The 12,388-nt window shown below is 39.8% G+C and overlaps 1 protein-coding gene across 1 annotated transcript in view; it reads right to left on the bottom strand.

Annotated features, from left to right (window-relative positions):
* Positions 1-12,388, bottom strand: part of VTI1A (vesicle transport through interaction with t-SNAREs 1A) — a 448,264-nt gene that overhangs the window by 176,474 nt on the left and 259,402 nt on the right. The window contains exons 6-7 of the mRNA XM_006831345.1: positions 11,613-11,683; positions 8,756-8,817 (exon numbers count right to left, since the gene is read on the bottom strand). Of these exons, the coding sequence (XP_006831408.1) occupies positions 8,756-8,817; positions 11,613-11,683 (133 nt within the window). The remainder of the gene's footprint in view (positions 1-8,755; positions 8,818-11,612; positions 11,684-12,388) is intronic.

Raw genomic sequence — 12,388 nt, 5'->3', positions numbered from 1 at the left:
ATGAATCTCATGATCGGTGGTTCAAACTCAACCAGGTGCTTCCTGGAAACCCTATACAGGGTCACTATGAGTTGGAACCAACTTGACGGCACTTAACAACAACAATCCTCAATTAGATATATTTTTTTAAAGTACTGAGGAAATCTAGGAATGGAAAAATATAAAAACATCAATTTAAAAGCAATGTAAAGTACTGTAGGATAAGCACTGGAGTGCTAACTGCAAGGCTGGCAGTTCAAACCCACTAGCCACTCCGTGGAAACCCTATACAGGATCACTATGAGTTGGAACTTCGGATGCCACTACACAGAACTTAACACCAACAAAGTAACTACAAAACATTTTACTTTTAGTCTCTGCTCCCAGGCTCTTTACAGTTGTGATGACAAAGATGATGATGATGACATCCAACCTTCCAACACCGATCTGACCCTTCCTATGTCCCAGGCACTGTTGTGTGTGCTTTGACTCATTTAACCCTCATACACAGAAATGACTCGGGACTACTATCATTTCTATTTTACAGACAAGGAAACTGCGTGCAGTACAGAGAAGTGAGATTCTTGTCAAAGGTTAATGGCTCCAAAGTGGCAGAGTTGGTGCCACTCCAGATGGTACCTCTTACCCAGTAGGTACATACCTCCTGAGACACACATAGATATTTTGAATAATTAAACAAAACCCACGATGGTTTTCTTCACAGAGGATAGCATTCCAGGTGACACAGAGTTAGGTATAAAAATAAGATTCCTAACACTGAATCTTGTTAAACTCTGGAGCTAAGGGTGATTACAGCTCCTCCTGTTGTATATTGTGGGTTTGTTAGTTCTCACTAATGCTATCCAGTCTTTACTCAAAAACAAAACGAATGTAAAGGACTCCTTGAAAACGCACTCGTTTGGGATTCCTTTGGTAAGAAGGAGCTTGTGTGTTGTATAGAGTATCAGCTGTCTAGTCCATCCTAAAGAGTGGAACCTGGTAGAGCTTGCTGATTGCTTTCATGAACAATTGTCTGACAATCCAGTAGGGTTACCTGACTATCAGTGAGGATACTGGTTCTCCACAGAAGAAAGACCCAGAGGAAAATGTGCCTCACAAAAACCGTCATAATAGTAAGTAACACAGAAAGTAATACCAATTGTCTCATTCACATGTGGAAACTGGACATGGAATAAGGAAACAGAAGAAGAGCTGATGCTTTTGGATTATGGTGTTGGTGAAGAATATTAAATATACTGTGGCTTCTCTGACTTAATATTGAATTAAATATTCAGTCAGAGGTGCTGGTGTCACTGATAGACAACTTTAGACGCTGAATTCAAGTGTCTGATGCAAGATCACAATACTAACTTGAAGGCATGACTAGGTGATGAAGGAGAAACAGATACCAGGGAATCCAAAGCTGTTCTTTAATTTGGTAAAATCATCACTGAAGAAGTAAGTGGACAAAGGCAACAAGTTGAGCATATAGTGATAGATTTACTCACACAAAAAAGACCAAGATTTCAATAAATTCTCTTTATAGAGGACTATTCGAGCTCAGATCCTAAATCTGTTAGGTTCAAAGAATTTACAGCACATTCAACCATTTTATTTTAGAAATAATATTTACTTGATGGCAAGCTGAAGAGAATAGCTTAGAGGTTGAGAATTTGCTAGACTAATTTCAGGTCAGGGGCCATGTTCACACTGAATACCACGAAGTATAAAACAGGTCAAAGAGTGGAATGAGACCAACAGAGAACAGTGAAAATGTGAAAGTAAGATTCTGCAAGAGAAGGTACATTTCATTGCAACGAAAATGAGAGTAAATTCTCAAGGACATTTTTCTCACAAGTCTGAAAAACTCATTACTGTTGCATTTTCAGACATTGTCATCAGAACAATTAAAACATAACAAAATGTTTCCTGGGTAAAATGATAAAAAAAAGAATTTTAAAAGAAACTTTCAAAACATTGACACATGGCATATTTCTTTAAGAATAACCCTGCTTCTTTAAAAACTTACATTTATGTACAGCTTACAGATCTCACACTGGTATTTCTGATATACTTACCTGTAAGAGGGGCATCTTGGTGTGGCACTGTGGGCTAATGTGCTGGACTGCAAAGTCAGTTTAAGCCCCAAGGTTGGTGGTTCAAGCTCACCAGCCGCTCCTTGGAAACCCTACACTATGGGTCTCAACCGACTCAACAGCACTTAGCAACAACAAGAGGGGATTCCTGGAACATAGTAGTTACATCACTCAGCTGATAACCAAAAGGTGGGTGGTTCAAACCCACCAGCCACTTTGTAGGAGAAAGATGTGACCGTCTGCTTCTATAAAGCTTATAGCCTCAGGAACCCTTTGAGGCAGTTGACCCAATCGGCCACTGTGAGTTTTGGAATCAATTTGATGACAATGGGGTTGGCTGTGTTTGGTGCCCTTAGGAGTTATTTTGACAATTAGGTTTCAGTTTTCCAGATGGTTTCCCCATCATTCCACCAAAGCAACAAGACATCTTGGAAATGTAGAGCGTGGTAACAATGACAGGTAGCAATGAGTCCCCAGATTGACTCAGAAGTAGCTCCAACAAAAAGGCAAGTATTGACTCGTATAGTTTGATTAAGCATAATGCTAGCTGGGACAACTGCACGTCATACTCTCGGTTTCTTTGATATTAGAGATTAGTTTCTAAAGACCTTCTTAATGCTATTAAGAAGCTACTGCATCACTAACATTAGAAAGCTAAGTAAAATTCACTTAAAAGAAATACTAATTTTTTTAATTTGTAAAATGGGTCAAATTTAGAGAACTATTTGATACTGAAATGTCTCAGAAAAAAAACAACAACACTTTTTTCTTTCAAATGTTACATACACACTTTCTTTTTGTAAGCTTTTGCCAACATAGTCATATAGCACATGAGCCGACGTGTACGCGCAACATTTCCTCCAAATTAATGTGCCATTGGGGCTCTCAGAGCCTGTGCCTCTCTACTGCATTCCTGAGAAAGTACCCAGGTACTTTTAGGAGCAAATAAACAATTTCTGATAACATTATTAACTCTTTAGAGATAAAAAGAAATAGAAGCATGATTTCCTTTTTCTCTTAAGAATCTTGAAAACCTGGTATTTTTCTTTTCATTGATTGCCAGCACTGTTTGATCTAATAAAACTGCCCAGTCAAATACGTAGGAAAAAAATTCACACACATACGCACATACACAGACATACGCATAAATATGAAAAGTTACATTTAAGACTCTCTGAATCTGTGATACTTGAAGACAACCAATTATAATAATCAGATTTTGAGAAAATCAGTGAAAAATCCATTTCTTTGGTCCCAGCAACCCCACGAATGGCCATTTGTTTCATGACCATTTCTATTATCTGAATATGGCTTTATTTAAAACCCTATGGGGCCAGGAAAGGAGCAGTTTGTCCCTAAATAGCTTTCCGTCTTATGTCAAGATAGAAGAGAAATTACTTTCCAGAAAATTAGCTGTATCTGGACTCTGATGTTAGGTTTCAGTATTACAATTTTGAAAGGACCAATTTTCTACTTTACTTTGTTTCTTTAGGTAATAGACTTTAGTTACACAAATAATCTGTGTGTGTGTGTTGTGGTTAAAAGTTGCTGTTTCACAAAGCTAGATACGTCTCAGTATCCTCTATACCCTTCAGTTCCTTTCGAAGCTTGTTTGTATTGTGATTTAATAAGCCACCTTTATTTCCCTCTTTTTAAAAAGTCACTTATGTTTGATAGCTATTTCAGTCATATTTTCTATTGGTTTATTTGTTTTCCTGGATTTTAGTGATCAACAAAGGTTAGTTACAGTTGCAGAATTTTCAGAAACTTCCTTGAGAATTATACTTTTGGTAATTCCTATAGCACCTTATGGAGTCCTGGTATGGCATTGTGGGTTAATGAGCTGGACTGCAAAGTCAGTTCGAACTGCAAGGTCAGCAGTTCAAGCTCACCATTTGCTCCTTGGAAACCTCATATAGGGTTGCTATGGGTCGGACCCTAAGGAGCTCTGGTAGAGTAGTGGTTACGAATTGGGCTGCAAACCGCAAGGTCAGCAGTTTGAAACTACCAGCTGTTCCGCGGGAGAAAGATGAGGTTCTCTGCTCCCGTAAAGATTTACAGCCTCGGAAACCCTGTACAGGGTTGCTATGAGTCAGAACCAACTCCACGCACATAACAACAACAACAACAACAACAAATGGGTCGGACCCAACTCCATGGCACTTAACAACAACAATAGCACCTTATATACACGTTCTCGCTTGGCTACACGGAAGCACTCTGAGACAAACATCAAGTTGGATGACTTAAGGATGCCCATGAGGACTGGTGGAGCCCTGGTGTGGCGCTGTGGGATAAAGCACTGAATTGCAGGTTGGTTTGAACCACAAGGTTGGTACCAGCCATTCCTTGGAAACCCTATACAGGGTTGCTAGGAGTCAGAACTAAGTTGATGGCACTCAACAACAAAAGGCCTGGTATTTATATGCATTAAATTTATACTGAGGAAATGAATATGTAGAAGAAAAGGAGACACAAACAGGGTTAAAAAAGAAAGAAAGGAGGAAAAAGTTTGATCTCATTTGAAGTTAGCACTAAGATTAAAGAGTATGACAAGCAGACTTACTGATAGAGACTGGAAGAACCCGAGACCATGGTCTTGGCCATCCTTCAGGTCTGGAAAGGAATGCACGTTTAGCCAAATAATAGATAGGTAGATGGTGGTGGTGGTTTGGTTCCGACTCGTAGTGATGCTGCATAGGGTTTCTGAGGCTGTATATCTTTACGGGAGTAGAAAGCCTCATTGTTCTCCCGTGGAGCAGCTGGTAGTTTCGAACTGCTGATCTTTAGGTTAGTAGTCCAGCTTGTAATTCTTGTAACTCACTACACCAGTAGGACTCCTTAGATAGGTAAATGTTGTTGTTGTTGTTAAGTGCCATCAAGTGGATTCTCACCCATAGCGACCCTGTCTAGGGTTTCCAAGGAGCAGCTAGTGAGCTTGAACCACCGACCTTGCAGTTCAAACGACTCTGCAGTCTGACGCATTAACCCACAGCACCACACCAGGGCTCCAGACCAGGAGTCCAGATAGGGAGGATAAAAACACTAGTAAGGCATGCTCTCCATGGAATGGTCAACAATCGAAGATCAAAAGGGCAACGATTACCTAAGGACAAAGTTCAGCTGGGTTGGGAAGGAGGTTGGGGGAATCAAAGGGAGGAAGCAGGATAACTGTTGTTACACAGCGGGAATTGCAGTTGTGATGAAACAAAATGCAGGATTTATTGAATGTAAAACTGGTGATCTGCTCTGTAAGCCTTCACTCAATTCACAATAAAATGTTTCAATAACAGAAGATGAAAGAGCGTGAGGGTAGATGACCAGTTAGTGGCTACTGGATTTTACAGGCATTGGAACAGACTCAACAAGGGTTGGGTTGGATCTGGGATTTTGTCAACCTAAGTGGATTACTTGTTTTTCCCTCCTTGTCTGCTTTTGTTCAGTCTTGTAGATGATCAGGGGGACAGATATACAAACTTTAACATTAGTTTTACCTGTCTTCCCAACAGATCAATCATGAAAAAATGTCCATGCCATTTTGTTCATTTTACAATTGGAACGTGCTAAGTTTAACAAATGATCAACAATCAGTAACTCAGGTATTTAAGAATGGTGGTGGTTATGTGCCATGGAGTCGGTTCTGACTCATAGCGACCCTGTACAGGGTTTCTGAGGCTGTAAATCTTTACGGGAGCAGAAAGCCTCATCTTTCTCCCATGGAACAGCTGGTAGTTTCAAACTGCTGACCATAGTTCACTCTTAATCTAATTATCAATTGTACACACTTTTGCATATGACAGTAATACGGTTATGTTGTACGCAGATAACTATGTTGTATGTATTTTTAATATTTCTTTCATATAGGTAACAGGCAGGCACAATGCTTTCACCTTTCTTAGATCAGAAGTACATGCTGACGCATGACAGGACTAGGCTGCTTTGGTAAGAACAAGGGAAAAGAATGTGGCTTGGTTTTCTGAAATAAAACCTCAACACTGATGGGGGAGAATACTGTGTAAGAGGGAAGAATGTATCAGAGGAAGCAAAACGGGAGCATTTGATAAAAGACCTTGATAAATAAAACCCAGTTCCATTTCTTTGGAGATAGCTTTTCCAGGGAATAATCAGAAATAATGAAGTAAGGAGGTTGGTAAAATGTTTTTGCCTTTTCCTGAGTTCCAAATAAATTGTACATCGTGTGGACTGGTAATTACAAATGAAAACAAAACCATCACAGGCACTGGGTTCCAATAGGCCCATTTAGGTAACAGTATTGATTAAAAGTACTTGATCACCTTGACGGAATACCAAGGCCGCAGCTGTGCCTCGTCAAAAACAACCTTGCACAGATGCAAAGGTGGTCTTAAGAGCTGACTTTGCAAAGCTAGGTCCATCTAGGGAGTTTTATTTCTGTTCCTACTCTAGACACATCCCAAAAGGAGATGAGTCTGTAATTGACTGAGTTTGCCTACAAAGAGCCCAAGTAGCTTTCACCAGAGTACTTTTCCTGTGTAGCTTTATGAAGCCACTGCATTAGGCTGATTTCCCTACAGAAAGCCCAGCCAAAGGCTGCAGAAGTTGTTTGTACTTCACCCTCTCTAAATGACTTGCAAATTTATTCAAACGCAGTATCAGGAGGTGCTTTATTTGTTGCAATAACTGTCTACAGTGTCCTGCACCAAAGGGTGAGGTACACCAAGCAGAAACATGGTTAGAAATACATTGGTTTAGAAAGCCATAAATCCTTATTTGAATCTGCCAACCTAAAAGTCACGTAGCGCCCGGATAAACTGTTTCTCCTAAATGCTACATCTGATTAAGCCATAGCATTAAATGACAGCTGAACTTTAACATTAATATGATATTATTTAAATAACCACATGATTTTTTTTTTTTTTAAACACGAAAAATGATGAATGATTTCTGGACAGCCCAAATGACATAAAGCAGGAGGACTCTTTAATGAGATTTGACAAAATAGAGACATATGCAGAATATTTGTTACAGCTCAGGGGTCCTCCCTGGGATGCAATAGAGGTTTTTTCCCTTTTTCATTGTCTATATGCACTGAACCATTCCTTTCTATTGTGACTTCCCTTCTCTGTGGATTTGACTTCTTCTTATGTCATTTATACATTACTCTTAATCAGAGAATTTGGTGGTTTATGGCTCCGAGACGGGATGGTGTGTCCAGGAAATGAAGGGGCAATGTGCAGTTGGGTCAGCCTTGGCCAGGGGAGTATCCTGGGGAGTTTAGCTTTGAGGCTGATTAGGCTGATCGAGAAATCACATTAGTCTTGAAGACTAAAGTAACGCACGGAATTGTTAACACAGCACACTCATACTTCTAGCAAATTATAATGTCTAAATACTTGATCAGAGAAGACTTTGTTATTGATGTTGTTAAGTACTGTTGTGTCTGTTCCGACTCATAGCAACCCTATATAAGATTTCTGTGGGTGGCTGTTGGTGCTTACCCTATAGCACCACACAAGGACTAAGAAGTCTTTGTTGTTATGAAAAGACATCGTGTCTGTTTTTGACTCATTGCAACCCTATATAGAGAGTTTCCAAGGAGTGGCTGGTGGGTTTGAACCACTGGCCTTTCAGTGCTGATACTACAGCGTCACACCAGGCTATTTTTAAATAGTTGCCTCGATCGTATCAACAGGACTCCTGACGTGGTGCTGTAGGATCAGCATTGAACTGCTAACCGCAATCAGGGGTTCAAACCCACCAGCTGCTTCTCGGAAATCCTATACAGGCTTGCTATGAGTTGGAACTAACTCTATAGCACTTAACAACCACAACAATCGTATCAACGAGAAAGAAGGTTTTCTTCTTTGGAAGTTCCAAATTCAGTTATTCTAGAGGCCATTGCCACTTTTCTACCCATAGTTCTAATATGAAGGAGGTCATGTGTCATGATAGTCTGACTTTTTATGACTGTAAAATAATTCCATGCTGAATATACTCACATTAAAAGACAAAAAAAAAGGGGGGCTCCAGTTTGGAGAAGTGTAAGAAATATAGACCATAGACTCTTAGCTACAATCAGATCCTTCTTCTCTCCCACCTGTCAGAATATTTTCTACATTCAAAGGTTGGCTACACATGTAAAAGAAGAACATTTGTTTGTGAACACATGTGAATTTGAATCAGAAAAGATTTAAATTTTCATCTTAAAGTATGCATAAAATGGAAACCTTTCTGCAAATGCCATCGCTTTAAAACGAAAATAAAAACCAGCACACGGAAAGCAAAGCTACCAGCAAGTGTGTTTGTGACCACGGCAGGTCCACATTTCCTCTCCAAGAAGGAAACCAGTGAAAACAGAAAACAAAACCAGCCTGCTCCTGCCATGGGGCCTTCCTCAGGCTATGAAAAAGCACTTCATGTCTAATCCTAATTTCTTCCACTTTTTTCCATAGCTGGAGGTGATCCCCCTAGCTCAGAACTTTTCTCTAATCTGATTGACTCAGTATGTGTTCCTGTCCAAACAAGAGTTAATATATCAATGCTCTGTCATTTCAAAAGGGCCTTGACACAGGGTACCAAGTGCAGAAGCTCACATGCCTGTAAAATGTCCACTTGCAATTAGATGCACAACACAGCTTTAAAAAAGGAGAAAACAAAGATAAGGAAAGAGTGAGGAAGATAGGTCCCTACCTTGCTCTTACCTTCGCAACATCCCCGTGAGAATCCTGGAGCTCTTCCCCAAGTTAGCATCAGTTTCCCGAAGCTAGGAGAAGAAAACGCAAGGCAGGACAAAATAAAACAAAGCTTCATGCAATTCAATTATTATTATTTTTTCCATGCAATTCAATTATTTTTAAAGAGAAATTAAAATGTTTCTTTCGTTATTTTTGCTGTTGTTAGGTGCCATCAAGTTGGTACCGACTCATAGCGACCCTATGTACAACAGAACGAAACACTGCCCGGTCCTGGGCCAACCTCACAATTGTTGCCATGCTTGAGCCCACTGATGATACCACTTTGCCAATCCATCTCACTGGGGGTCTTCCTCTTTTTCTCTGACCCTCCAACTTACCAAACATGATATCCTTCTATAGCAACTAGTCCCTCCTGACAATATATCCAAAGTATGAGAGACGAAGTTTGGCCATCCTGGCCTCCAAGGAGCACTCTGGCTGCACTTCTTCCAACACAGATCTGTTGGTTCTTTTGGCAGCCCATGGCACTTTCAATACTCTCCTCCAACACTATAATTAAAAAGCATACATTCTTCTATGGTCTTCCTTATTCACTGTCCAGCTTTTGCACGCATATGAGGTTATTGAAAATACCATGGCTTGGGTCAAGAGCACCTTAGTTGCCTGATATCTTTGCTCTTCAACACTTTTAAAAAAAGGTCTTGTGCAGCAGATTTGTCTAATGCATTACAATGCTTGATTTCTTGACTGCTGCTTCCATGAGTGTTGATAATAGTTGATCCAAGAAGAATGAAGTCCTTGACAACTCCAATCTTTTCTCCGTTGATAAGAATGTTGTTTATTGGTCCAGTGGTGAGAATTTTTTGTTTTCTTTATATTCTGATGCAATCCATACTGAAGGCTGTGCTCTTTGATCTTCATTAGTAACTATTTTAAGTACTCTTCACTTTCAGCAAGCAAGGTTGTGAATGAGTCTTCCTCCAATCCTGATGCCACGTTTTTCTTCATATAACCCAGCTTCTCAGATTATTTGCTCAGCATACAGGTTGAATAAGTATGGTGAAAGAATACAACCTTGTTGCACACCTTTCTTAATTTTAAAACATTCAGTGTTCCCATATTCTGTTTGAACAACTGCCTCTTGGTCCATGTACAGATACCTCATGAGCACAATTAAGTGTTCCGGAATACCCATACTTTGTAATGTTGTCCATAGCTTGTCATGATCCACACAATTGAAAGCCTTTGCATAGTCAATAAAGCACAGGTAAACACATCTTTCTGATATTCTCTGCTTTCAGCCAAGTTCCATCGTACATCAGCAATGATATTCCTTGTTCCACAGCCTCTTCTGAATCTGACTTGAACCTCTGGAAGTTCTCTGTCAACGTATGATTGTAGACGTTTCTGTATTACCTTTAGCAAAACTTTACTCGCATGTGATAGCAAAGAGATTGTCTGATGATTTCTGCATTCCGTTGGGTCATCTTTCTTTGGAATGGACACAAATACAGATCTCTTCCAGTCAGTTGGCCAGATAGTTGTCTTCCAAATTTTTTTGGCAGAGATGAGTGAGTGCCTCCTGTGCCACCCCACTTTCTTGAAAGAGTTCATTTTTTCCCATCAATTCCTGGTGCCTTGTTCTTTGCCAATTCCTTCAATGCACCTTGGACATCCTCCTTCAGTATCACTGGCTCTTGGTCATATGCTACCTCTTGAAACAGGTGAACATCAATCATTTCCTTTTGGTACAGTGACTGTATACTCCTTCCATCTTCTTTTGATGTTTTGTGCATCATTCAATAATTTGTCCAGAAAATCCTTCAATAACAAAAGTCTTTTTCTTTCATTATAGAAAATCCAAATAATGAAAATGCTTAAGTCCATTAAAATATTTGTATCTGAACACCTAGACGAACTCTGGAAATTCTTAGATTCAGAAAATTACATGGGGCAGATAATCGTATGATATTTACAATGGATACTTGAACTGGATATAAAAGCAAACATCTCACAGGCTGACCAAGTTTAACACACACAGAGTAGCTAATCTCCAACGTGTGACTATGCAAAATCCTAGGGAAATAAACAGAAATGTAATGGATGGAAGGAGATGACAACATTTTCATCGCTTTGGCTCTAACAGACGTGGCATACTAAAGAATCTCTCTTAGTAATCTTTGAAGTTGTAGACCTAAATCAAATATCTACTTGGGGGACATTCCAGAGTAGAAGAGATGCAAATAGCCTTTTATTCCTTCCATCCCATATTGTTTCTTTCTCTCTCCCTGGACTCTATGCCCCTAGTCATCCCTACCCATATGTAACGTATGTAATTGTTAACTATGATTCCTGTCCCAGGAACAATGGTGTCACAGTGGCTAAGTGCTTGCTTGCTGACCCAAAGGTTAGTATTTCGAACCCGCCAGTTGCTCTGCAGAAGAAAAACGTGGCAGTCTACTTCTTAACGAGTCACAACCTTGGACACCTTCTGGGGGCAGCTCCACTCGGTCCTTTGGGGTACGTAGAGTCAAAATTCACTTGACAGCAATGGGTTTGGTTTGGGGGTATTCATGTCCCACTACCACCAGCAGTTGCTGTTGAGTGGATTCTGACTCATGGTAAATATAGTAGACTTGTGCCTACTACAACTGTGCTCCACTGGGTTTGCTGTGGATGTGACTCTTTGGAAGCAGTTCACTTGTGAGGTGCTTGTTGGCCTCCAAGGTGACACTTTGTGAGTTTGAACTATCAACATTTATGTCATTGGTAGAGTGATTAACTACGCCACCATTTATGGCCCAAAGACCCTTTGTCTTAGCATTTACTGAAGCTTGAAAAAGAATGCATCACTTCAACTTACTCTTTCGCGTGCTCGCTGTATCTTTTCTCTGTCATGACTGAGGTTTTCCAACATCTCTTGGCCAATTTGCTCTAAGGAAAAACAAATATGTATAAGACATGGCAGCTTTGGTGCATAAAAAGTAACTTACAACATACCCCCCAAACACAGTAAGTGCAGAGGGAATGGTAAAGCTATGCACATAAAATACATTTTAATTTATGCATTTAAAAATGTAAAAAGCTATTATCTTTCCCAACGTAGCTTAAGCATAACTTGGGTGTGATTTATAATTTGACCTCTAGGATAAGGCCAACATGGCAATAAAGATTTAGATGAAGAGGTGATATGATTTACACAAGGCTGCCACCAACAAATTATCAGCAAAGATGAAGGAGAGCACATGTCCAATGGTCCTTCCATTGTTTATCACCATAGACTTTCTTAGTCTTCAGTTTTTATAGATGACAAATACTGTTAATGACTCTAATTTATCATGTCTATTTCATGATGGCAACGTTTTGCATCTGGAAGTCAATCTTTGATTAGAAATAAAATAGATTTTCATGTATGCTCCCTGCAGAAGTAACCTTTCTATTCTCAAATACTGTAGTTTACCGGTATTGGAACTGTCTTTAGAAGACTGGTCTCTCGGAGTTCACTTTCTCTGTAGCATGTTATCAGGAACTATGGATACTTGAGTCAGAGTGAAGTACACTCCTTAACAAGCAGTTGAGAGAAGTTCAAGTTGGAGACCGTATTATCACTCCGGAATTTCCAAACACTTATGGGGGTGT

The sequence above is a fragment of the Chrysochloris asiatica genome, unplaced genomic scaffold (assembly GCF_000296735.1).
Source record: "Chrysochloris asiatica unplaced genomic scaffold, ChrAsi1.0 scaffold00003, whole genome shotgun sequence".
In the NCBI taxonomy this organism is placed as follows: Eukaryota; Metazoa; Chordata; class Mammalia; order Afrosoricida; family Chrysochloridae; genus Chrysochloris; species Chrysochloris asiatica.
The sequence above is the reverse complement of the archived record's forward strand: the minus strand, read 5'-3'. Positions and strand labels throughout refer to the sequence as shown.